The sequence below is a fragment of the Eubalaena glacialis genome, chromosome 3, assembly GCF_028564815.1.
Source record: "Eubalaena glacialis isolate mEubGla1 chromosome 3, mEubGla1.1.hap2.+ XY, whole genome shotgun sequence".
NCBI classification, from domain to species: domain Eukaryota; kingdom Metazoa; phylum Chordata; class Mammalia; order Artiodactyla; family Balaenidae; genus Eubalaena; species Eubalaena glacialis.
In genome coordinates, this window is record NC_083718.1 from 173,355,950 (window position 1) to 173,383,171 (window position 27,222).

Sequence of the window (27,222 nt, forward strand, 5' to 3'; positions counted from 1 at the left end):
AGATGTAGAGAACAAACGTATGGACACCAAGGGGGGAAAGCCGCAGGGGGGTCGGGGGGGTGGTGTGATGAATTGGGAGATTGGGATTGACATGTATACACTAATATGTATAAAATGGATAACTAATAAGAACCTGCTGTATAAAAAAATTAATTAAATTAAATTTAAAAAAACTTATAAGGAAAAAGAACATATATATATATATACATCTGAATCACTTTGCTGTACACCAGAAACTAACACAATTGTAAATCAACTACAGTTCAATTAAAAAAAAAATTCCCCTCTATTATCCAATCCACTATATTTACAGTTTTCCTGCCTGACCCCAGTTGTCATGTGAGTTGGTGCCCCACTTCTAGGATGTTCAAGAAGGTATACTAACTACACTGGTTGATAGAATCAGACTTCCTGGGCTTCAATACAGACTCCCACAACTTAGCTTCAGTTTTCTCATCTGTAAAGTGGGGACAACAGCAGCATTTACCTACCTCACAGGACTGAGTTAATTAATGTAAAATATTTAAGACAGTGCCTGAGGGACTGCCCTGGTGGCACAATGGTTAAGAATCCGTCTACCAATGCAGGGGACACAGGTTCGATCCCTGGTCCAGGAAGATCCCACATGTCGTGGAGCTACTGCGCCCGCGCGCCTAGGGCCCGTGCTCCGCAGCAAGAGAGTCCACCGCAACGAGAAGCCCGAGCACCACAAAGAAGGGTAGCCCCCGCTCGCCGCAACTAGAGAAAGCCCGCGCAGCAGCAACAAAGACCCAACGCAGCCAAAACAAAAACCAAAAAACAGTGCTTGCAGTTTTAGCAAAAGGAAATACAATGGCCCCAAAGCCCGGGACCATGTCTATCTTATTTACCATTGAATCCTAGTGGCCAGCACTGAGCTGGGAACAAAAGAGACATCAATAAATATTTTTTTAATAAGTTAATTGGGGGAGGGAGGAGGAGTCCTAACAATATAATAGTATTTAGAGCAAAGAACTGACAGACGTGTTCCACTCTCTGTAGTAGGGACACAACTGTGTTATATGAAGAATACTTGAAGCAACCGAGGATGAGAAACTGGATTAGAGCGGGGTGAGGAACAGGTTGGGGGGACGTCATTCTCAGATCTTCTGCCATCCTGGGAAAGACAGTGTAGGTTTCTCATAGCCTCACTGGGGAAAATCAGGACGAGGAGGTGGCAATAAAAGAACTGAACTTGGCTTTTGAAGGAAAAGAACATGCAACTCCACGAGGTGCCGTGAAGCCACTACTGTGACTTCCCCGGGTGCGCAAATGCTGCGTGATCGCCAGGCCCAGATGCGGAAGCAGGAATTCTACTACAACCCTTTAGATTAACGCGTCGCTTGGTAAGAGTTTGGCGGGAACAGGAGGAGGCCGTACAAAGGAAGTGATGTAAGGTGTCACGGGGGTGGGATTACACGGCCTGAAATGCGTTAGTTATTTTTTTGAGACACCGTCCTATCACAGCGTCCCTCAGCCTTACTTCCGCTTGCGCAGTCTATTTTGCCCTTAGTAACGATGGCCACAGAGGCTTCCAACCCTCCGGGAGCAGAGTGCGCATTTTCAGGAGCGCGGCTGGAGAAGACGGGAAAAGGCGTAAGATTCGTGAGCACTGATTGGCTGAAGCGAGAAAAGTTCTGGCTGCTGACTGGCTCCGTCTCTCGCGGGAAGGAGTTTGTGGCTCCTGCCTAAAGTAGATATAGCGGAGCGGCCGCCGCAGGGTCCGGAGGCGGTTAGGGGAACCCACCAGGCCGGAACCTTCTGGAACTCTTTCCTGAGGGAATCGTGACGAAGATGTGGACCAGTAATGATGAGTGGGGCCTATTATGAGACTCGCAAGAAGGATTTAGCAAGGGGCTGGGTGGGAGAGGCCTGTGGCGGCGGGGGTGGGGGAGGGGCGGGGGCCGGCCGCGGGGGCGTGCGGGGTCGGGGGAAGGTTAGGGAGACGTTGGAAGTGGCTAGGTTGAAGTCTGGGGGGTCCTGTGGATTTTTCAGAGGCTTGGAGGGCGGAACAGGTATTAATACCGCTGTTGTTTAAAACCAGGTGGATTTGAAAGCTATAGCAGTTCCTCTTTTGGGGGAGCCGGAAGCTACACACAGTCCCCTGGGGGCTTTGGATCACCGACACCTTCCCAGGCCGAAAAGAAATCTGTAGGTTGAAAGCGTACTTCGTTTTATCTTATACTGTCCGGAAGCTACTGACTCATCTGTGAGAGAAAATTTATGCGATGAAGGAAGGGTGTTAAACTTGAGCTGATACGATAATTGTCAATTGTTATCTTACCGAATCTTATAATTGAGTGCTGTAATTTTGAAAAATGAAATTCCCCTAATTTTGCATCCATTGTTTCCTTGGCTTTATTTTGAAATTTACCAATAGAACTAATGAATCAACCTTGTGGGAAAAGTGAACTTCTTTGTATAGCCTAGTTTACATTCTTCATGTATTGGAAGTCGTTTTTAAATGAAATGTAATGAGGTGCTCTAATGCGGTGGAAAGAACATGGTCTTTGAAGTCTATTGGATCTATGATCCACCATTGCTCTGACACTCCTTGCAGGGTATCATTGGACAAATGATACCTTCTTGGAAATCTGTTTGGCACCTACTAAATGGGATTAATAACAGATACCTTACAAGGTTGTTGTGAGACTTAATATTATGATATATATAATTACACCTGCCCCAGAGTTGCTTTCAGTAAATGGTCGCAGAGAGTATTATTAAAAAGAACCTGAGCATTGGAGCCAGAATACGTGGTGTCCAGAATCAACTTTGCCTTTTAACTGGTGGTGTGAGTTTAGCGAAGCAGCTTGCACCGTTGGTTTTGGTGGCCCTTGATTTTTCTCATCTGATAATAGTACTAGTACTACTCATGTCCCAGGGTGGTTCTGAGAATTGATAAATAAGGTAATGTATAGGAAAGTGATCTGTAAAAAGCTGTCCAAATGCTTGTTATTCACTCTTTCAGAAATGAGTTTCAATTTAATAGCTGCTGTTGATTTCATCCTTTAAAAAATACAGGATTTGGTGTTAAGACTCAGTATTAGTAGGTTCTGTGTTTTATGTCCAGGTTGATAAGCTTTTACCTAAACTGTTAATCCACAAGGGTGTGTCAGTGGGAAAAAATCCATTGATAATTCCCATACATTTGGGCATTGCTTTATATTTTCCATATGATTATTTTATATAATCCTGTGAGTTATTTATTATTTACTGCATTGCACAACAGAGACTCAGGGAGATTAAGGGACACCTGAGCTTGCATAGCTAGTTAGACAGTCCACACATGATGCTGCACAAATCCAAAATCTGATGAGCAACTTCTGTCTATTGTAATTTTCTTTTTCCCAGGAAGACCAGAGGGGACTCCAAGTCCTCTAACTTTGTCTTCCTTGAGGCTTTAAAGGAAAAAACAAAAGATAGATCATTGGTTCTCATCTTTTCTCCTTTATCTTAACTATTTTTCTTCATTCTGGTTGTTAGAATTCTTAATCTCAGTATCCCTACCTGGGGCTGTGTATTAAGACTGCTTTTCAGAGAACAATGATGGTTATAAACTGGAGATTCAAACCCAGGTCTTTTTATGTTTAAATCTAGTGCCTTTTCCACAGTAAATTAGATAAACACTCTATCTAAAATGTTTCCTGTCGACTATAAACCTGTTATATTTGATTGAATCATGTGAAATTTCTGATACTGACCGTATTTTGCCTTTAAAAATGGTGGTTTTTTTAAATAGTACTGTCAGAGTAGCCGGTGGTTCATAGTCAGCTAGAAAAGAATTTTTTTCGAAATTAAACATATCAGTACTTGTGCTGACACCCTCTCTGTGAATCTGTTTGGAACAAACTGGAAACTCTTTGTGATCAGTTCCTGGCACATAATAGGTGCTCATTAAAAAACAAGAACTCTCTGTGATTTGAGATGAATTTGAAGGTATTTACTAACACCTCAATAATTACCCATCTGTAACTTTTTTCCCTGAGGAGTAATAATATTTATTGAATACCTACTACATGTGGAGCTTGGGATTAGCATTTTCATATACATTATATATTTCATTTACAACTCAAAAGGTAGATATCCTCATTTTATAGAATAGGTGGTGGTGTGTCCAGGGCTGTGGAGCTGGGATTTGAACACAGGTCTATAGGACTTTCTGGCTCCAAAGCCAATATTCTTGCTGCTGTTACCACAGTAGCTCTTAGTTTTCTTATGCTGAAGATACAGTGAAAATCTCAGGTGTGATAGGTGAAAACTATATAGTAGATTATGAGAACTAAATCCTGGGACCTCAGCAAATTTTAAATATATAAATACTAATATAGCATATAACTTCACTTATAAAATACTATAAAGTAAAATTGAAAAACACAGTTGATTCCTTTACATCCTTGTTAAAAGCTATTGCAGATATAAAGAGTGAGGAACAATAGCTGACCTAATAATTCCTAATGTTTATTGAGTGCTTACAGTGTGCCAGTTATTCTAGGTACTTCACCATATATTTAATTTTCATAATGATTTTTAATGATTTTATTATTCCTAGTTTTATAGATGAGGAAACTGAGGTACAGATGAATAGAGAAATGTGACCAAGAGCATACTGCTCCTGAGTGGTAGAGCCATCATCTTTACCCTCAAGCTTGGCTGCTGCCTGTTGTGACATGTGTGCTGGTAGTTGGCTGGGCTTACTTTCTACCATCCTGGCAATACTCACCATTCAAAATTATGCTTCAGCAAAGTGAAATGTTGCTAGTATCATGGACCTTCAGGGATAAGCTTCAACTGCTAAATCCATGAAGACCAAGAGTCTACTATGTTCAGTCTTACATGTGGAACAGTTACTGGGTTACATCCTGTTGATCTCCAACAGGAAGAACTGTAATCTTTAATCCACCATGCTTTTTCCATCTTGTACATGGTCCCTCTAAGAGTCTATGAGAGTGCATGTTTGCCCTCAGCCTATAATGCATATTCCTTACCCACTATTTTTTCACTGTCGAAATTCTTGTGCTTCAAGGTCCAGCCTAAATGCTCCCTCTTCTTAAAAGTGCCAAAAATATTTCCGAGATCCTACATAGAGCATCTCATTCTATAGTGTATCAAGATCAGGCTCGTTATTTACATTTTTACCTCCCCTAAGTTAGGAGTATGTTGAAGGCAAATCCTATTCCATTTTACTCATCTTTATGTCCCCCAAACAACCTCTGCCCAGCGGTAGGCAAAAATAAGAATTTATGCTGGTGTTAGGCTGCTTCTGGATGTGATTTGGATGTCCTGCCCATCACCTCCTGTCCCTTTCCTTTAAGATGTCCAGTGTGGCCAAGCCCTTATCCCTATTTCCCCATACTCACATTTGATTGTCAGAACATCTATCCTAAAGCTAAACCTCTAACTTTCTGTTATATTTTATCATGAGAGTTAGAACAACTCCAATGTTCTGTCTCTGCTGGCCATCTCTCAAACCCCTTCTGAGTACCATCTCATCTGTGATAAAAAACCAGCTCCTAAAGGTGGGGTTTCCTTTTAAAAGTCTGTTCCAGAAGCAGGTCATCTTCCTTACGCTGTTTGCACTCTGGCCTACTCATTTTGGTGATCCCTAGTACCGCACAAACTTATCCATTCATCAGGAGCTTTGGAGTCAGACAAGCCTGGGTTTGAAATCTAAAGTGTGGCATTTGTTAGCTATATAACCTCGGTGTTCATCTCTGTGAAGTAGGGATAATGAGGTGCATTTCGAAGATTCAATGTTATATGTAAAGTGCTTGGCACATAGCAGGTGCTAAATGAACAGTAGTTATTATTTTCTTAATTGAATGTATGCATACTTTTTTTTCAGAGAGCCCGAGCTCAGCATATTGTACCCTGTACCATATCTCAGCTGCTTTCTGCTACTCTGGTTGATGAAGTGTTCAAAATTGGAAATGTTGAGATTTCACAGGTAAGTAAAAATAATTTGTGGAAGAGTCACTTAATCATAGGAGTGAAGAATGAGATAAAACTAACATCATTTAAAAATACATGGGGGGGCTTCCCTGGTGGCGCAGTGGTTGAGAATCTGCCTGCCAATGCAGGGGATACGAGTTCGAGCCCTGCTCTGGGAAGATCCCACATGCCGCGGAGCGACTAGGCCCGTGAGCCACAACTGCTGAGCCTGCGCGTCTGGAGCCTGTGCTCCGCAACAAGAGAGGCCGCGACAGTGAGAGGCCCGCGCACCGCGATGAAGAGTGGCCCCCGCTTGCCGCAACTAGAGAAAGCCCTCGCACAGAAACGAAGACCCAACACAGCCATAAATGAATGAATGAATGAATGAATGAATGAATGTAAAACCTTTAAAAAAAAAAAAATACATAGGGGACTTCCCTGGTGGTGCAGTGGTTAAGAATCCGCCTCAATGCAGGGGACACGGGTTCGAGCCCTGGTCTGAGAAGATCCCACATGCTGTGGAGCAGCTAAGCCTGTGCGCCACAACTACTGAGCCTGCACTCTAGAGCCCGCGAGCCACAACTACTGAAGCCCGTGTGCCTAGAGCCCATGCTCCGCAACGAGAGAAGCCACTGCAATGAGAAGCCCGCACACTGCAACAAAGAGTAGCCCCCGCTCACTGCAACTAGAGAGAGCCTGCGCACAGCAACGAAGACCTGATGCAGCCTAAAATAAATAAATAAATAAATAAATTTATGAAAAAAAAATACATAGGGACTTCCCTGGTGGTCCAGTGGTTAAGATTCCACGCTCCCAATGCAGGGAGCCCAGGTTCAATCCCTGGTCAGGGAACTAGATCCTGCATGCCGCAACTAAGAACCTACATGCCACAACTAAAGATCCTGCATGCTGCAACAAAGATCCCACGTGCCACAGCTAATCCCATGTGCCACAGGATCTGTGCCACAGATCCCACGTGCCACAGTGCAGCCAAATAAATAAATAAATAAATATTTTTAAAAAAATACATAAGTGTTTCTTTGGTTTCCAAGAAAACCAAATTTTTTTTTCTTCTGGTCTAGGTCACTATTGTGGGGATAATCAGAAATGCAGAGAAGGCTGCAACCAACATTGTTTACAAAATAGATGACATGACGGCTGCACCCATGGATGTTCGCCAGTGGGTTGACACAGATGTAAGTAGTTGTTTTTGAATCAGGGTGGGGTTACTTCGGGACTTTGGAGATGTTGAACTTTTTTAGTCTTACTTTTTTTTTTTTTTTTTTTTTTTTTAAACATCTTTATTGAAGTATAATTGCTTTACAATGGTGTGCTAGCTTCTGCTTTACAACAAAGTGAATCAGTTACACATATACATATGTTGCCATATCTCTTCCCTCTTGCATCTCCCTCCTTCCCACCCTCCCTATCCCACCCCTCTAGGTGGTCACAAAGCACCGAGCTGATCTCCCTGTGCTATGCGGCTGCTTCCCACTAGTTATCTATTTTACATTTGGTAGTGTATATATGTCCATGACACTCTCTCACCCTGTCACATCTCACCCCTCCCCCTCCCCATAACCTCAAGTCCATTCTCTAGTAGGTCTGTGTCTTTATTCCCATCTTGCCACTAGGTTCTTCATGACCTCTTTTTTTTTTTTTTTTTTTTTTTTTTCCCTTAGATTCCATATATATGTGTTAGCATACTGTATTTGTTTTTCTCTTTCTGACTTACTTCACTCTGTATGACAGACTCTAACTCCATCCACCTCATTACAAACACCTCCATTTCATTTCTTTTTATGGCTGAGTAATATTCCATTGTATATATGTGCCACATCTTCTTTATCCATTCATCCGATGATGGACACCTAGGTTGCTTCCATGTCCTGGCTATTGTAAACAGAGCTGCAATGAATATTTTGGTACATGACTCTTTCTGAATTATGGTTTTCTCAGGGTATATGCCCAGTAGTGGGATTGCTGGGTCATATGGTAGTTCTATTTTTAGTTTTTTAAGGAACCTCCATACTGTTCTCCATAGTGGCTGTATCAATTTACATTCCCACCAACAGTGCAAGAGTGTTCCCTTTTCTCCACACCCTCTCCAGCATTTATTGTTTCTAGATTTTTTGATGATGGCCATTCTGACCGGTGTGAGATGATACCTCATTGTAGTTTTGATTTGCATTTCTCTAATGATTAATGATGTTGAGCATTCTTTCATGTGTCTGTTGGCAATCTGTATCTCTTCTTTGGAGAAATGTCTATTTAGGTCTTCTGCCCATTTTTGGATTGGGTTGTTTGTTTTTTTGTTATTGAGCTGCATGAGCTGCTTGTAAATCTTGGAGATTAATCCTTTGTCCGTTGCTTCATTTGCAAATATTTTCTCCCATTCTGAGGGTTGTCTTTTGGTCTTGTTTATGGTTTCCTTTGCTGTGCAAAAGCTTTTAAGTTTCATTAGGTCCCATTTGTTTATTTGTGTTTTTATTTCCATTTCTCTAGGACCTGGGTCAAAAAGGATCTTGCTGTGACTTATGTCATACAGTGTTCTGCCTATGTTTTCCTCTAAGAGTTTGATAGTGTCTGGCCTTACACTTAGGTCTTTAATCCATTTTGAGTTTATTTTTGTGTATGGTGTTAGGGAGTGTTCTAATTTCATACTTTTACATGTACCTGTCCAATTTTCCCAGCACCACTTATTGAAGAGGCTGTCTTTTCTCCACTGTATATGCTTGCCTCCTTTATCAAAGATAAGGTGACCATATGTGCGTGGGCTTAACTCTGGGCTTTCTATCCTGTTCCATTGATCTATATTTCTGTTTTTGTGCCAGTACCAAACTGTCTTGATTACTGTAGCTTTGTAATATAGTCTGAAGTCAGGGAGCCTGATTCCTCCAGCTCCATTTTTCGTTCTCAAGATTGCTTTGGCTATTCGGGGTCTTTTGTGTTTCCATACAAATTGTGAAATTTTTTGTTCTAGTTCTGTGAAAAATGCCAGTGGTAGTTTGATAGGGATTGCATTGAATCTGTAGATTGCTTTGGGTAGCAGAGTCATTTTCACAATGTTTATTCTTCCAATCCAAGAACATGGTATATCTCTCCATCTATTTGTATCATCTTTAATTTCTTTCATCAGTGTCCTATAATTTTCTGCATACAGGTCTTTTGTCTCCTTAGGTAGGTTTATTCCTAGGTATTTTATTCTTTTTGTTGCAATGGTAAACGGGAGTGTTTTCTTAATTTCACTTTCAGATTTTTCATCATTAGTATACAGGAATGCAAGAGATTTCTGTGCATTAATTTTGTATCCTGCTACTTTACCAAATTCATTGATTAGCTCTAGTAGTTTTCTGGTAGCATCTTTTGGATTCTCTATGTATAGTATCATGTCATCTGCAAACAGTGACAGCTTTACTTCTTCTTTTCCGATTTGGATTCCTTTTATTTCTTTTTCGTCTCTGATTGCTGTGGCTAACACTTCCAAAACTATGTTGAATAATAGTGGTGAGAGTGGGCAACCTTGTCTTGTTCCTGATCTTAGTGGAAATGGTTTCAGTTTTTCACCATTGAGGACAATGTTGGCTGTGGGTTTGTCATATACGGCCTTTATTATGTTGAGGAAAGTTCCCTCTATGCCTACTTTCTGCAGGACTTTTATCATAAATGGGTGTTGAATTTTGTCGAAAGCTTTCTCTGCATCTATTGAGATGATCATATGGTTTTTCTCCTTCAATTTGTTAATATGATGTATCACGTTGATTGATTTGCGTATATTGAAGAATCCTTGCATTCCTGGAATAAACCCCACTTGATCATGGTGTATGATCCTTTTAATGTGCTGTTGGATTCTGTTTGCTAGTATTTTGTTGAGGATTTTTGCATCTATGTTCATCAGTGATATTGGCCTGTAGTTTTCTTTCTTTGTGACATCTTTGCCTGGTTTTGGTATCAGGGTGATGGTGGCCTCGTAGAATGAGTTGGGGAGTGTTCCTCCCTCTGCAATATTTTGGAAGAGTTTGAGAAGGATAGGTGTTAGCTCTTCTCTAAATGTTTGATAGAATTCGCCTGTGAAGCCATCTGGTCCTGGGCTTTTGTGTGTTGGAAGATTTTTAATCACAGTTTCAATTTCAGTGCTTGTGATTGGTCTGTTCATATTTTCTATTTCTTCCTGGTTCAGTCTCGGCAGGTTGTGCATTTCTAAGAATCTGTCCATTTCTTCCAGGTTGTCCATTTTATTAGCATAGAGTTGCTTGTAGTAATCTCTTATGATCGTTTGTATTTCTGCAGTGTCAGTGGTTACTTCTCCTTTTTCATTTCTAATTCTATTAATTTGAGTCTTCTCCTTTTTTCTCTTGATGAGTCTGGCTAATGGTTTATCAATTTTGTTTATCTTCTCAAAGAACCAGCTTTTAGTTTCATTGATTTTTGCTATTGTTTCCTTCATTTCTTTTTCATTTATTTCTGATCTGATCTTTATGATTTCTTTCCTTCTGCTAGCTTTGGGCTTTTTTTGTTCTTCTTTCTCTAATTGCTTTAGGTGCAAGGTTAGGTTGTTTATTCGAGATGTTTCCTGTTTCTTGATGTAGGCTTGTATTGCTATAAACTTCCCTCTTAGAACTGCTTTTGCTGCATCCCATAGGTTTTGGATCGTCGTGTCTCCATTGTCATTTGTTTCTAGGTATTTTTTGATTTCCCCTTTGATTTCTTCAGTGATCACTTCGTTATTAAGTAGTGTATTGTGTAGCCTCCATGTGTTTGTATTTTTTACAGATCTTTTCCTGTAATTGATATCTAGTCTCATAGCGTTGTGGTCGGAAAAGATACTTGATACGATTTCAATTTTTTTAAATTTACCAAGGCTTGATTTGTGACCCAAGATATGATCTATCCTGGAGAATGTTCCATGAGCACTTGAGAAAAATGTGTATTCTGTTGTTTTTGGGTGGAATGTCCTATAAATATCGATTAAGTCCATCTTGTTTAATGTATCATTTAAAGCTTGTGTTTCCTTATTTATTTTCATTTTGGATGATCTGTCCATTGGTGAAAGTGGGGTGTTAAAGTCCCCTACTATGATTGTGTTACTGTCGATTTCCCCTTTTATGGCTGTTAGTATTTGCCTTATGTATTGAGGTGCTCCTATGTTGGGTGCATAAATATTTACAATTGTTATACCTTCCTCTTGGATCGATCCCTTGATCATTATATAGTGTCCGTCTTTGTCTCTTGTAATTGTCTTTATTTTAAAGTCTATTTTGTCTGATATGAGAATTGCTACTCCAGCTTTCTTTTGATTTCCATTTGCATGGAATATCTTTTTCCATCCCCTCACTTTCAGTCTGTATGTGTCTCTAGGTCTGAAGTGGGTCTCTTGTAGACAGCATATATATGGGTCTTGTTTTTGTATCCATTCAGCCAGTCTGTGTCTTTTGGTGGGAGCATTTAATCCATTTACATTTAAGGTAATTATCGATATGTATGTTCCTATTCCCATTTTCTTAAATGTTTTGGGTTTGTTATTGTAGGTGTTTTCCTTCTCTTGTGTTTCTTGCCTAGAGAAGTTCCTTTAGCATTTGTTGTAAAGCTGGTTTGGTGGTGCTGAACTCTCTCAGCTTTTGCTTGTCTGTAAAGGTTTTAATTTCTCCATCAAATCTGAATGAGATCCTTGCTGGGTAGAGTAATCTTGGTTGTAGGTTTTTCTCCTTCATCACTTTAAGTATATCCTGCCACTCCCTTCTGGCTTGCAGCGTTTCTGCTGAAAGATCAGCTGTTAACCTTATGGGGATGCCCTTGTGTGTTATCTGTTGTTTTTCCCTTGCTGCTTTTAATATGTCTTCTTTATATTTAATTTTTGATAGTTTGATTAATATGTGTCTTGGTGTGTTTCTCCTTGGATTTATCCTGTATGGGACTCTCTGTGCTTCCAGGACTTGATTAACTATTTCCTTTCCCATATTAGGGAAGTTTTCAACTATAATCTCTTCAAATATTTTTTCAGTCCCTTTCTTTTTCTCTTCTTCTTCTGGGACCCCTATAATTCGAATGTTGGTGCGTTTAATGTTGTCCCAGAGGTCTCTGAGACTGTCCTCAGTTCTTTTCATTCTTTTTTCTTTATTCTGGTCTGCAGTAGTTATTTCCACCATTTTATCTTCCAGGTCACTTATCTGTTCTTCTGCCTCAGTTATTCTGCTATTGATCCCATCTAGAGTATTTTTAATTTCATTTATTGTGCTTGTCATCGTTTCTTGGTTCCTCTTTAGTTCTTCTACGTCCTTGTTAAATGTTTCTTGCATTTTGTCTATTCTATTTCCAAGACTTTGGATCATCCTTACTATCATTATTCTGAATTCTTTTTCAGGTAGACTACCTATTTCCTCTTCATTTGTTAGGTCTGGTGTGTTTTGACCCTGCTCCTTCATCTGCTGTGTGTTTTTCTGTCTTCTCATTTTGCTTATCTTACTGTGTTTGGGGTCTCCTTTTCACAGGCTGCAGGTTCGTAGTTCCCGTTGTTTTTGGTATCTGTCCCCAGTGGTTAAGGTTGGTTCAGTGGGTTGTGTAGGTTTCCTGGTGGAGGGAACTAGTGCCTGTGTTCTGGTGGATGAGGCTGGATGTTGTCTTTCTGGTGGGTTCGTCCACGTCTGGTGGTGTGTTTTGGGGTGTCTGTGGCCTTATTATGATTTTAGGCAGCCTCTCTGTTAATGGATGGGGCTGTGTTCCTCTCTTGCTAGTTGTTTGGCATAGGGTGTCCAGCACTGTAGCTTGCTGGTCGTTGAGTGAAGCTGGGTCTTGATGTTGAGATGGATATCTGTGAGAGATTTTCGCCGTTTGGTATTACGTGGAGCTGGGAGGTCTCTTGTGGACCAGTGTCCTGAAGTTGGCTCTCCCACCTCAGAGGCACAGCCCTGATGCCTGGCTGGAGCACCAAGAGCCTTTCATCCTAAAAATAAGAAAAAAATTATTTAGAAAAAATTTATTAAGAAAAAAAAACTTTTTTAATTTTTTAAAATAAAAAATATGAAAAAACTTATTAAAAATTTTTTTAAAAATAGAAAATAAGGAAAAAATTATTAAGAAAACATTTATTAGGGAAAAAAAAAATTTTTAAGCCAAAAAAAAAAAAAAAAAAAAAACGGACGGACCTAACCCTAGGACTAAGGGTGAGAGCAAAGCTATACAGACAAAATCTCACCCAGAAGCATACACATCTACACTCACAAAAAAAAGGAAAAGGGGAAAAGTTAATATATCCTGCTCCCAAAGTCCATCTCCTAAATTTGGGATGATTCGTTGTCTATTCAGGTATTCAACAGATGCAGGCACATCAAGTTGTTTGTGGAGCTTTAATCCGCTGTTTCTGAGGCTGCTGGGAGAGATTTCCCTTTCTCTTCTTTGTTCGTACAGCTCCCGGGGTTCAGCTTTGGATTTGGACCCGCCTCTGCATGTAGGTCCCCTGAGGGCGTCTGTTCCCCGCCCAGACAGAGCGGGGTTAAAGGAGCAGCTGATTCGGGGGCTCTGGCTCAGTCAGGCCGGGGGGAGGGAGCGGTACGGAGGAGGCGGGGCGAGCCTGCGGCGGCAGAAGCCGGCGTGACGTTGCAGCAGCCTGAGGCGCGCCGTGCGCTCTCCCGGGGAAGTTGTCCCGGGATTACGGGAGCCTGGCCGTGGCGGGCTGCACAGGCTCCCGGGAGGGGCGGTGTGGAGAATGACCTGTGCTCGCCCACAGGCTGTTTGGTGGCGGCAGCAGCAGCCTTAGCGTCTCATGCCTGTCTCTGGGGTCCGCGCTGATAGCCGCGGCTCGCGCCCGTCTCTGGAGTTCGTTTAAGTGGCGCTCTGAATCCCCTCTCCTTGCACGCCGCGAAACAAAGAGGCAAGAAAAAGTCTCCCGCCTCTTCGGCAGCTGCAGACTTTTTCTCGTGCACCCTCCCGGCTAGTTGTGGTGCGCTAGACCCTTCAGGCTGTGTTCACGCAGCCAACCCCAGTCCTCTCCCTGGGATCCGACCGAAGCCCGCGCCTCAGCTCCCAGCCCCCGCCCGCCCCGGCGGGTGAGCAGACAAGCCTCTCGGGCTGGTGAGTGCTGCTCGGCGCCGAGCCTCTGTGCGGGAATCTCTCCGTTTTTCCCTCTGCGTCCCTGTTGCTGTGGGATCCGCGCTGATAGCCGCGGCTCGCGCCCGTCTCTGGAGCTCGTTTAGGCGGCGCTCTGAATCCCCTCTCCTTGCGCGCCGCGAAACAAAGAGGCAAGAAAAATTCTCTTGCCTCTTTGGCAGCTGCAGTCTTTTTCCCGGACTCCCTCCCGGCCAGCACCGAAGCCCGAGCCCCAGCTCCCAGGCCCCGCCCGCCCCGGCGGCTGAGCAGACAAGCCTCTCGGGCTGGTGAGTGCTGGTCGGCACCGCTCCTCTGTGCGGGAATCTCCGCTTTGCCCTCCGCACCAATGTGGCTGCGCTCTCCTCCGTGGCTCCGAAGCTTCCCCCCTCTGCTACCCGCAGTCTCTGCCCACGAAGGGGCTTCCTAGTGTGTGGAAACCTTTCCTCCTTCACAGCTCCCTCCCACTGGTGCAGGTCCCGTCCCTATTCTTTTGTCTCTGTTATTTCTTTTTTCTTTTGCCCTACCCAAGTACGTGGGGATTTTCTTGCCTTTTGGGAGGTCTGACGTCTTCTGCCAGCGTTCAGTGGGTGTTCTGTAGGAGCAGTTCCACGTGTAGATGTATTTCTCATGTATCTGTGGGGAGGAAGGTGATCTCCGCGTCTTACTCTTCCGCCATCTTGCCCCTCCCCTAGTCTTACTTTTTAAAGGTGGATCTTATTATAAAAATAAAACATAAGCAAGACATCAAAGGCAGAAACCCTAACATGAAAGGCCAATACATTTGATGTCATAAAAAATTTAAAATGTTTTAAACTTCCCAAAATACTATAAACAAAGTTAAAGGGCAAGTGACAGGACACACTAGAATGTAAACTCTGTGAGAACCAGGATTTTTATGTTGGCACTGTATCCCTAGCACCTAGAACAGTGCCAGTTACATAGTGGGCCCTGAGTAAATATTTAAATTAGTGGGAAAATTTTTTGCAAAATATTACAAACTTTTAAAGTTTTCAATTATTGAAAGTTCTTACAAAGCAAAAAGGAAAAAGCAACCACACCTTAGGAAAATGGGCAAAGAAATGCACAAGTAATTCATAATAGATGAAATACAAATTGCAACAACAATAAGAAAAGCAAGTTTACTAAACATTAAGATACCATTTTGACTTATTAAATTGGCAAAGGAGAAAAGAGAATGGCAATGTCCACTTTTATTGAGAGCAGTAGGCGCTTAATTTATGGAGTGATTTGTCACTGTTTGTCTGGGGAAGTGGATACCATCCTACCTTGATGTTATGAGTATCACCTTTCTCAAAAATCAGCCAATGATCAAAATCATCACAGAAATGTTGACCTAGCACTCCACTGCCAGAAATTTACATTAAGGAATAATTAAAGATACACGCAAAGATTCAATTGTAAGATTGTTGATCATCACATTATTTATAATAATGGAAAACTAAAAGGAATCTCAATGTTAGCAATAGGATATTATTAATTAAATCATGGTATATTTTTTTAAATACTGCAGATGATGTAGAAATGTATGTATTGTCACAAAGGAGTGTTTACCATAAATTGTTGAGAGGAAAAGAGCATGTTAAAGGTAGTATGCATGGTGTGGCCCCTTTTTTGCAAAGCAACATGTATATGAGTGTATGTATAAACATGGAGAAAATAGACTTAAAGAAAATATATTCTTTTTACCCTTTTTATTTTTTTTAATTATTTTATTTATTTTTTAAGATTTATTTATTTATTTGGCTGTGTTGGGTCTTTGTTGCTATGCACGGGCTTTATCTAGTTGCGGCGAGCGGGGGCTACTCTTTGTTGTGATGCGCGGGTTTCTCATGGCGTGGCTTCTCTTGTTGCAGAGCACGGGCTCTAGGCACATGGGATTCAGTAGCTGTGGCATGTGGGCTCAGTAGTTGTGGCTCATGGGCTCTAGAGCACAGGCTCAGTAGTTGTGGTGCACGGGCTTAGTTGCTCCACAGCATGTGGGATCTTCCTGGGCCAGGGATCGAACCTGTGTCCCCTGCATTGGCAGGCAGATTCTTAACCACTATGCCACCAGGGAAGCCCCCTTTTTATTTTTTAATTGGGCAGAAGGCCTCTTGGTTTTTTATGTTGTTTTTTAAATACATTCATTATAGAACATTTGGATAGTGCATACTTTGTATGCTATTTTCACTTCAAAAACCACAAGTCGTTTGTGAAGAATTAACTTGATAGTAATGCATTCTTTATTTTTTGCACCTCAGAAAAATACAGGAGAATTCATTCAACAGTTATTATTGGAGTACTGATTCTGAACCAGACTGCTTGGTTCCAGGTAGACAAAGAATGCAAAAGACACAGTCCCTGCCATCAAGGGGGAAGGTAGTTACTAGAAATGCCTAATACTGCATGCTCATACAAAATGTATGGTGCTCACTTATAAACATTTAAAGATCCCCTGAAATCCCACATCCCAAAGATGACTACTGTTACAACACATTTTGGGAAATACCCTTTCAGACATTTCTCTCTGCATATCTGTACATTTATGAGATGTATGCTTACAGTTTTACATAAAGGATAATATGATATGCAACTGCTCTGTAATCTGCTCTTTTCGCTCAAAACTATGTAGTGGAACTGATTTCTTAATGTCAATAAATACAGATTTACATCATCAATTTTGGTGACTGCCTATTCCATCATAAGGATATATCACCCCTTACTTATAGACCCAGTCAGGAAACATTTAGCTTATTTCCATCATTTGTTATTATAGACAATGCAGCGGTGAGTATCTTTGTGTACATCTCTTCATGATTGAGATAATCTCCTTAAGATCAATTTAAACTAGGTTTTCTGGAGGAAATACACATATTACATGTTTCTACTTTCTTTTTTGGTTAATCTTACATTTACGTTTTTACATTTTTTATTCCCTTCCATAAAGGTACCAATTTACTTAGTGCATGAGAGTTCCCCGTTAGTTCTCCACACCCTAACAGTAGGTTTTATGAGTCTTAAATTTTTGTATCATAGTTTAAAAATAGTCTTGTCATTGAGAATTTTCTCACTTTTTATGTGTAATTCTTTGGTTTTAGTGAGATTGGATTTTTTTTTTTAACTTTATTCAATATTAATTTGTGGGGGGATTTTTAGTTGTCTAAGTCCTTTGATTCCCCAGGAGTGTTTGGTTATTTATTTTTGTTTGCAAGAGCCTGAAAAATAGTAACCTCTTATCATAATTATATGATTTCTCTAGTTTGTCTTTTGACTTTGAAAAGCTTTTCCTCGTTACAGATTATTTTTCAATTCATGTTTCCTTCTATAATTTCTGTGGGTTTTTTTTATATCTTTATATATGATTAAGTCTTTTTATAATTAAATGATGTATTTTGGTAAAAGGAGAGAAGTATAGATCCAGCTTTACTTTTTGCAAGTGTTTGTTTGTTTTTAATTTTTATTGCAGTATAGTTGATTTACAATGTTGTGTTAGTTGCAAGTTGTTTTAAAATGTTCTTTGAGAGAATACAAAGTTTTATCTGTGGTATAGATACAGCTATGTAAAATAATAGGTAGAGTGAAATGCAAATAGTTGATAATCTCCAGATAATGGGAATTGGGGTGTTTTTTATTTTTAAACACATAGATTCTATATTCTAGTTTTTTTATAGTCATGTATTTTATAATCAAAAAGAACTTTGAGTCAGCTTATGTATTTTTCTTATAAATAATAGGTACATAGTCTAGAAAACCCAAAAAGAAATATTAAAATCATTTATAATTATCCAAGTTAACTTTTGTTAACCTTTTGATGTATATGTTCCCCTTATGGGAAATAAGCTTTTTTCCATGAGTCACAGCAGGTCTTTCCAGACAATGAATAGTATTCTGCATTATCATTTGCAACAGTATAAACTAACCCATTATACGAACGTGCACCTTTTGTTGGATATGTAGGTTGTTTAAAATGTTTTAGTATTCAAAACTATGCTGTGATGAATACTCTTAAAGCGAAATCTTTTTTTTTTGAATTTTTGAATTTTATTTTATTTTTTATACAGCAGGTTCTTATTAGTTATCCATTTTATACACATCAGTGTATACATGTCAATCCCAATCGCCCAATTCATCACACCACCCCCCCACCCCCCGCCACTTTCCCCCCTTGGTGTCCATATGTTTGTTGTCTATATCTGTGTCTCAATTTCTGCCCTGCAAACCGGTTCATCTGTACCATTTTTCTAGGTTCCACATATACGTGTTAATATCTACATCTCTACACATGACCCAATTTCATTCCTTTTTATGGCTGAGTAATATTCCATTGTATATATGTACCATATCTTCTTTATCCATTCGTCTGTCTATGGGCATTTAGGTTGCTTCCATGACCTGGCTATTGTAAATAGTGCTGCAATGAACACTGGGGTGCATGTGTCTTTTTGAATTATGGTTTTCTCTGGGTATATGCTCAGTAGTGGGATTGCTGGGTCATATGGTAATTCTATTATTAGTTTTTTAAGGAACCTCCATACTGTTCTCCATAGTGGCTGTATCAATTTACATTCCCACCACCAGTGCAAGAGGGTTCCCTTTTCTCCACACCCTCTCCAGCATTTGTTGTTTGTAGATTTTCTGATGATGCCCATTCTAACTGGTGTGAGGTGATACCTCATTGTAGTTTTGATTTGCATTTCTCTAATAATTAGTGATGTTGAGCAGCTTTTCATGTGCTTCTTGGCCATCTGTATGTCTTTGGAGAAATGTCTATTTAGGTCTTCTGCCCATTTTTGGATTGGGTTGTTTTTTTTTTAATATTGAGCTGCATGAGCTGTTTATGTATTTTGGAGATTAATCTTTTGTCCGTTGATTCGTTTGCAAATATTTTCTCCCATTCTGAGGGTTGTCTTTTCGTCTTGTTTGTTGTTTCCTTTGCTTTGCAAAAGTTTTTAAGTTTCATTAGGTCCCGTTTGTTTATTTTTGTTTTTATTTCCATTACTCTAGGAGGTCGATCAAAAAAGATCTTGCTGTGATTTATGTCAAAGAGAGTTCTTGCTATGTTTTCCTCTAAGAGTTTTATAGTGTCTGGCTTTACATTTAGGTCTTTAATCCATTTTGAGTTTATTTTTGTGTATGGTGTTAGGGAGTGTTCTAATTTCATTCTTTTACATGTAGCTGTCCAGTTTTCCCAGCACCACTTATTGGAGTGACTGTCTTTCCTCCATTGTATATCCTTGTCTCCTTTGTCATAGATTAGTTGACCATATTAAAGCTAAATCTTAATACATGTTCTTTATTTTCTTAAATTTCTAAAAGTAAAGTTGCTATGCCAATAAGTATGTCCACCAGAAAGTTGTGTGCCTAAGAGCACTGAATGAGAGTGCCATAATTGTTTGCTTGTTTTTTGATGTGGATAACATAGAACTTGGATATTTTTATTCTAATTCCTCGTTTTATTTTTAAAAAATTAAATTCTAAAAGGCAGGGCAAACTAGGTAGTGCTACATTAGGATCCTTTAGCTCTTACTTTGTAACTTTCTCTTTCTGTACATAATTTAGAAATTTTGAAGAGGCTTTCACCAGCATCACTAAAACCTAAGTGGTGTGTTTGTATTTTTTCTGTTTAGGATGCCAGCAGTGAAAACACTGTGGTTCCTCCAGAAACATATGTGAAAGTGGCTGGTCATCTGAGATCTTTTCAGGTAAAGTCAGGAAAAAAACGACAGTTAAAATGTATCTGCATGAAGCAGTTTCTGGGGTCATGCCTAAGTTTAGGATACTTAAGACTTAGTAAGTCTGTATTTAATGGGAGTTATATTGAAGTTATTTCATTATTTTCTTCTTCAAAAGGAATAATGGGTTTCCTCAATATAAAACAAACAGAAAGGTAGAGAAAGAACAAGATCTCAGCCTACAGTTGCCATCTGTACCATTCATTAGGTGTAGAAGGCGGACACTGGATTTGGAGACTAGACTCTGGTTGTATAACCTTGGGAAAGTCATTGAACATCTCTGTGCTAGTTTTGTTCTTTTGACTATATTTCATTGACTGTATTTGGATTAACTCTGAGTTAAAAATTTTCAGTATATAACACATTTTCCTCATTTAGTAAAATACTATAACCAAGAAAAGAACCACAATGTTTTGACCTGAAATTGACTTGAATGTGCTCATTCTTTGTTCACATTTCTCTCTTTATTTTAATAGAACAAGAAAAGTCTGGTAGCCTTTAAGATCATGCCCCTGGAGGATATGAATGAATTCACCACACATATTCTGGAAGTAGTCAATGCACACATGATGCTGAGCAAGTCTAACAGCCAGGTGAGCGGCTTCATTCTCGTCGTTTTTTCTCTTCCTTGAAAAAACATAAACCGCTTCTGTGCTCTGGCTTTGATTTCCTTGACATTTTGAAGATTGAGCCACAAGAAAGGCATCATTCAGTCCTCAAAAAAAATTTTCTCCATGAGCTTTGCTGTGTTATTTTATTCCTGATGGAACACTTTCCTCTCAAAATTACAAGTTCCTCTAACCCCAGTGGCTTGGATGGCTGAAGCCAAGACAAGCTTCAAGTGTAGACACATAATTATCGGCTGAGCTCTTAGCTTCAGGATTTTCAGTCCATATTCAGAGAAAAACCCCAACTAAGATAGCATTTTGCTGCTTTCCTTCCAACCTATTGGCTAAACAGGATAATTTATGCACCATTATTTTGTCCCTGCAATTATATTTCTTGCTTCATATCGAAATTTCTCAACATTTTCTGTGGTACAAATTCAATTTGGCGAGTCTATCTAGGACCACATAATGGGTTTGCTGATCTGAATATTAGAGTGCCCTTAGATGATTCTGGTGGCAAGGTGGAGGACTGGTTATAGTAGGAGGGACTGGAGCTGTTGCATCTTGTTCTGTGTCAAGCACTTTGCTAAGCGCTGGGGATACGAAGATAAATTCATTCAATTTATTGAGCCTAGTATATGCCAGTCATTATTCTAGGCCCTGGGAATATAGCAGTGAACAAGATGGGCAAAGTGTCTGCCCTCAAATTTATATTCTTGAGAGAAATGGACCATCAACAAGAAAACAAATATAATTTTAGGTAGTTATAGGTACTCTGAAATTAAGCAGAGTAGGAGAAGACAGTGATGGAGGAAATAAGAATGGTATAATTTTAAATGAGAGAAGAACATTCCAAGCAGCGGTAATAAAAAGTCAGAAGCCATGAGACTGGAACAAGCTTGGCATACTTGAGACCAGCAAGAAGGCCAGACTGTCTGGAGTGAAGCAAATGACAGGGGAGGTGGTACAGGGATGTAGGCAAGGGAGCGAGACCCCGATCATGTAGGGCTTTGTAGGCCATAGTATGGATTACTTTTTTCTAATTGACACTAAACCTTTAGAAGGTTTTGACTAGGGAAGTGATGTGGTCTGATTTACCTTTTCAAAAGCTCACTTGAGCTGCTGTGTGGAGAGTAGACTGTGAGGCACCAGCAATAGCAACAGAAGTAATTCTGGGGAATGGTAGCAGCAGCTGGGTAAGAAGTGGTTGGATTCTAATACATTTCGAAGGTAGAGCTGACAGGACTTTTTGGTTTAGATACAGGATATAAAGAAAAGAGAGGGTTCAAAAATAACTCCTAGGTTTGGGGCTTGAGTAACTAGATGAAGCTAGGAGGTTTGAAGGGTAAAATCCAGAGTTCTGTTCTGGACTTAGCAAATGCGACGTGTCAGACACCCAAATGGAGACCAGAATGGACAGTTGACTGTATAAGGCTGGGACTCAAAGGAGAGGTCAGGGGTAGAGAGAGAGTGTTGGGAGTCATTGTGTGGATGGTATTTAAAGCCTCGGATGAGACGAGATATCTAGTGAGTTAAGAGGTAAGAGACCTAAGCTCTGAGACACTAACCTTTAGGAGTCTGGAGGCACAGCAGGAGCCAGAGAAAGTCAAAGAAGTTGCCAGTTGGGCAGGAGGAAAATCAGGAAATGTGATTCTGTAGAATATTCTGAAAAGAGTACTTTAAGGAGGGAGTGGAGTTCAACTGTAGAATGCTGCCTAGAAGTCAAGTAAGGTGATGAGAGAGGTCTGTCGGATTTGGAAACGTGGATCTTCAGAAGAGAGGCTTCAGCAGCGGATAGGGGAAATGTGGGTTAAAAAGAATGGGACTGGGTAGAAAGTTTAGGGTGTTTATTTTATGACTATACTTCATAACCTATACATACGTATCAAATGTTCTATGATAAAAATGGTTTTAAAGTGAGGATGGGTGGAAGCTGTGAGTATAGACAGTTATATTGAGGAGTAAATAAAATAATCCTTTCCCTCAAAGAGTTTGCCTTAAGCGTTGAGGGTTCAGATCACTTAAGCAGTGAAAGCAGTGAGGAGTGGCAACTGCAGGGTGCTGTGGAACCACAGAGAAGAGTTTCCTGTCCTGACCTGGACATCAAGAAGGGCCTCCTGGAGGAGGTGATGCCTAAACCAAGTCTTAAAATACACATATGGGAGCAGGGGCGCACCTGAAGCAGAACATGAGGTCATTTCAGCAGAGGTATCCAGGGAAGAAATAGCGTTCAGTTCAGTATTACTGGATCATAAAATAGGACTTCTGTTTCACCAGCAAGCAATGTGAAGGCATCTAGCTTGAAAACAAGAGACCATGACTGAATTTTGGGGTTTTTTTTTAATGACCTTGAAGCATTGGCATTTAATGAACTTTTTTTTTTTGTCTGCGTTGGGTCTTCCTTGCTGTGCGCGGGCCTTCTCTAGTTGCGGCGAGCGGGGGCTACTCTTCGTTGCGGTGCGCGGGCTTCTCACTGTGGTGGCTTCTCTTGTTGCGGAGCACAGGCTCTAGGCGCGCGGGCTTCAGTAGTTGTGGCACAGGTGCACTAGAGCGCAGGCTCAGTAGCTGTGGCCCGTGGGCTTAGTTGCTCCATGGCATGTGGGATCTTCCCAGACCAGGGCTCGAACCCGTGTCCCCTGCACTGGCAGGCGGATTCTTAACCACTGCGCCACCAGGGAAGTCCTAATGAACGTTTGTTGAATGAATGAGTCTCTTGACTGCATGGGATTTCACTGATGAGCTTCCACAATGCTCTTTTACCTGTAATGAGTACTTAACATATTTAATCTTTTGCCATCTTTATTCAATTCAATAAATTAAACATTGACTGAGCACCTGCTGCCCACCAGGCACTGTGCAAAGCTGAAGGGGCTTATGGGGGAAAGTGACAGGCAAACAGTGTGATGGCTACTATGAGAGGGAATGGGCCAAATGCTGTGAGAGCCAAGAAGGAAGAACACAACTAACTTTGGCCTGGGGGATGTCAGGGAAGTCTTCACAAAGGCAGTGACAACTAAGTTGGGCTTTGAGGCATGAGAAGTGTTTCCCAGGCAGCTGAGGGGAGGGGCATTCCAGACACGGAATAACGTGTCAGAGGCGTGTGTGTGACTGGCAAGAATTCCCTGTGTTGAAAGGGGGTGGTCAAGAATAAAATACAGACTTTGATGTCTAGTTGTGGTAGGTCTTGAATGTCCAGGAGTTTTATATTATTTTCACAGGCAGGGGGAGCCAGCTGAAAGCTTTTAGGTGGAGGAGAGACATGATCAGAAGTTATTACTTGGAGCAGTGAGGACGGTTGATTGGAGTAGGAGACTTGCAGCTGAGACACCAGTCAGGAGACCAGGGGTGATGAGGATCAATTCGAGCCGCTGAACGTTGTATTAATGGGCTGTGGTGACAGACTGTGGGAGGTGAGCGAGTGGAGACTCAAAGATGGCCGAGGTCTACAGCACTGGGCTTGGACTTACTAATAGAAATGGAATATACCAGGGCAAGCAGGTTTGGGGAGGAAAGTAGTGAACTTTATTTTGAAGTGTGTGAGATAGCTAAGTGGAGGTCTTCAGTAGATGGTTGGGAACAAGGATTTGTGGCCTCGGAGGAGGTCTGGGATGAAATCCTGGGGGAACTATCAGCTTTTTGGAAGACAGGTAGACAAAGAGGCTGAGAAGGGATACTGAGAAGGTATAGTTTGAAAATTAATTGGAGAACCAGAAGAATATGGTGTCAGGAAGCCTAGGGAGGGGTACATTTCAAGAAGGGTGTGGTCAGCAGTGTCTGCTTCTGAGAGGTCAAGTGTTATGAAGACTGAAAGGGATTACTGGCTGTGTTGGTTGATAAGCATTGGTAAGTTTGGTGAGAACAGTTTCAGAGGTATATTTGGAGAGAATCCAAATAGTGCTGGGAAATGTAAACAGTGACTATAATCTATTATTTTTTAAAAGTTTGGTGGCAAAAAAGAAGAAAAGAGAGGGTGATGAGAACTATGTCTCCTTTTCTCTCCTTGTAATGCTTCATGCCTAGTTGATGCTCAGTAAATGCTTGCATGATTGAAGCACCAGAGATAGATACCACTATAGCAGATCTCAGTAATTTTCTTCTTCAGTGCTATTTTTCCTCTGGTTCCTGTCACATCACAAAAGAAAAGGAGGATCCAGGAAGTACCTTTCTCTCTGTTTGATATGATACGCTTCAGAGAATGACTTTATCTTCCTATGAAATACTCATTAGATAATAGCTGTCCTTTCCAAGGAAAGCAATTGTTATTGGGAAAACTCTGCTTAGGGAATTCCCTGGCAGTCCAGTGGTTAGGACTCTAACCACGCTTTCACATGGCCTGGGTTCAATGCCTGGTCAAGGAACTAAGATCCCACAAGCCGTGTGGCGCAGCCAAAAAAAAAAAAAAAAAAACTCTGCTTAAATTGTTTTTTGTAAACTACTTATTAAGCTATTTAAAAGAGCAAGGACTGTGTTTAAATTGGTGAATTTACTAATGTTGTAAACTTATTTCTTAATTCAGCCCTCAGCAGGGAGAGCACCTATCAGCAATCCAGGAATGGGTGAAGCTGGGAACTTTGGTGGGAATAGCTTCATGCCAGCAAATGGCCTCACTGTGGCCCAGAACCAGGTAAACAGCTGAGTGGCTCCAGACATGCAAGACACAGACAGTTGTAAATAATGTTACTTCGTTAATGGTGCTAAGTACCCGACTCATTTCTTTCCTATAAAGGGATTCTGGCTTACATAGGGGAGCTGATTCAAAGTAGTTGCTAAAATCTTTCTGATTTGAATCTTCAGGTACTGAATTTGATTAAGGCTTGCCCAAGGCCTGAAGGATTGAACTTTCAGGATCTCAAGAATCAGCTCCAACACATGACCGTAGCCTCAATCAAGTGAGTATTTGGTTTCTGTGAACTAGGACTCCAGAATTGTACCCATTTCCCCTCACCAGGATTTCCCGGTAATGAGAAGTAAGTTTAAAAAATTTAAAAAAAAAACACAAAACTGTTGACTAACAAAAGCGAAGTTGTTCAGTCATGGAAAAATAGAAAAAGGACTCACAAAGATGGTGCTGCCTGTCACTTCACTCATTCATTTTTCATTCAGCAAATACTAAGTCCCATTATGTGCAAGGGATGTAATTTTGAGCAAAAATTGACCAGATACCTCTTGTGGAATTTAGTCTGGAGGAATGAGATCCTGAGCTCCTGGTCCTCAGGTGTGCATTTGCACTGGCGTTACTGTCCCCACTGCGGAGAGTGTTCCTCAGGCTATCTGGACCTGAAGCCATTAGACAGTCCTTCCAACATCCTTGTCCTGATAACCTGTTAGAGAAGCAGCTTCCTGATTCCAATGAACTAATCAAACAAACTGAGTATTATGGTGTTTGTGATAGTTGTTACTATCAATCAGTTGATATTCTAGGTCTCGATAGAAAAGAATACTCAGGTCTGATTCCATTTCCTGTCCTATAAGATGAGGATAGTAATTCCTATCTTAGAGTTACTGTGATGGTGAGGTGCAGAATGTCTGTCACGATAGTAGGTGCTCTATAAATTGTTACTCTTATTAAATATGTTACTGACACTGACCCTGAGGGCCTTTAAGGATCTGAAGGTGTCATACCATTTCTAGAAAGACCTTTCCTTTCCTTCTTGCAACTTGATTTCCCGGAGGGGAATGAGAGGGTCGGTGGATGAGTGAGGAGCTATTTTTTTTTATATAGCTGTTTATACTAGGAGACATTATATGCAACCGGAACTATAGCTTTAGATCCTGGTTTCAGTTTGCTTAGACTGGTATTTAAGTGAGGTCCTATTTTCTTTGCTTTACACAACTTGGGAGAGGCATCCAAGGCAGCCCTAAAGCGTTTGTCTCCATGGATTACCTCAGTTTTGTAATTTTACTGGTGTTTCTCCCTGCAAGAGCCTTCCGTGAGCAAAATGGCCATGAATTCTTCTCAGGTAAGATAGAAAGTAGGGAAATGAGTGAAGTTTACATATTCGGCCATATCCAAAAGGCAGTTTCCTTTCTTCTGCATTTGGTTTTTTCTTTCTTTCTAGGCAAGCTGTGGATTTTCTAAGCAACGAGGGACACATCTATTCCACTGTGGATGATGATCATTTTAAATCCACAGACGCAGAATAAGTGGATCTAATTGGGTACCCGAGATATTTTCCAGCTGGACTTTTTATGCAATCTCTTGTCTCCAGCTGTGCATATATTTGGCAGGTTGACTTCTAGGAAGCAGGTTTCATCTATAAAAGGTTTCAATTGACTCCTTTTGAAACTTACTACTGTTCTGTGTTTTTGAAGCTCAGAGGGATATGGGCAACTGACAGGGATGTAAACCAGGGCGGAATTTCTTAAAGAAGTTACAAATCAGTTACAATATCAGGATAAATGGAATTGGAAGAGGGATGCTACCAAGAGGGTTGGGCGGTATTACTTAAATAATACGCAGGAGTTTTTATTCCTAAATTGTTTCCTGTTAAGAGTAGGACTAGGGCCTGTCAGCAGAGAGCTAGCCACAAAGCCCACTAACCTCTGCCTGTTTTTGTTCCCCACTTTGGTTATGTGTTGTTACTTTCAGAATTGCACTTTCTTTCACCTTGTCCTAATTGCTGCCCAAAGTGTGTTTTTATAAGCATGGGGTTCTAGAATGGTGGTTTCATGGGGCAGAGAGTAAGATATGTATTTTGTGCAAAATAAGTACATTCATATGTTTAATAAAATAGTTCTATTGCAGTAACTTGTAAAAATGTTCTTATTTTTTTACACTGTAATAATTAATACTTTATTATCTCAGCTAATTCTGAGATAAGTTAATGAGGTGTAACATGCAAATAAAAGTT

At 40.7% G+C, this 27,222-nt stretch overlaps 1 protein-coding gene across 1 annotated transcript; it reads left to right on the forward strand.

Moving 5' to 3' along the window:
* The first annotated feature begins 1,585 nt into the window (after positions 1-1,585).
* On the forward strand, positions 1,586-27,129 carry RPA2 (replication protein A2). Its single transcript, XM_061186905.1, has 9 exons — positions 1,586-1,822; positions 2,063-2,169; positions 5,864-5,965; positions 7,032-7,145; positions 19,659-19,733; positions 20,240-20,356; positions 24,888-24,995; positions 25,166-25,260; positions 26,431-27,129. Exons 1-9 carry the CDS (start codon positions 1,813-1,815, stop codon positions 26,513-26,515), a joined length of 813 nt encoding a protein of 270 aa, XP_061042888.1. The 5' UTR covers positions 1,586-1,812; the 3' UTR covers positions 26,516-27,129.
* The last annotated feature ends 93 nt before the right edge of the window (positions 27,130-27,222 follow it).

Excerpts from the sequence above, each read along its gene's own strand:
- RPA2 (XM_061186905.1), top strand. Across the intron at positions 7,146-19,658 it reads GCCAGTGGGTTGACACAGAT|GATGCCAGCAGTGAAAACAC; the intron begins GTAAGTAGTTGT and ends TTTTCTGTTTAG. Across the intron at positions 20,357-24,887 it reads TGAGCAAGTCTAACAGCCAG|CCCTCAGCAGGGAGAGCACC; the intron begins GTGAGCGGCTTC and ends TTCTTAATTCAG.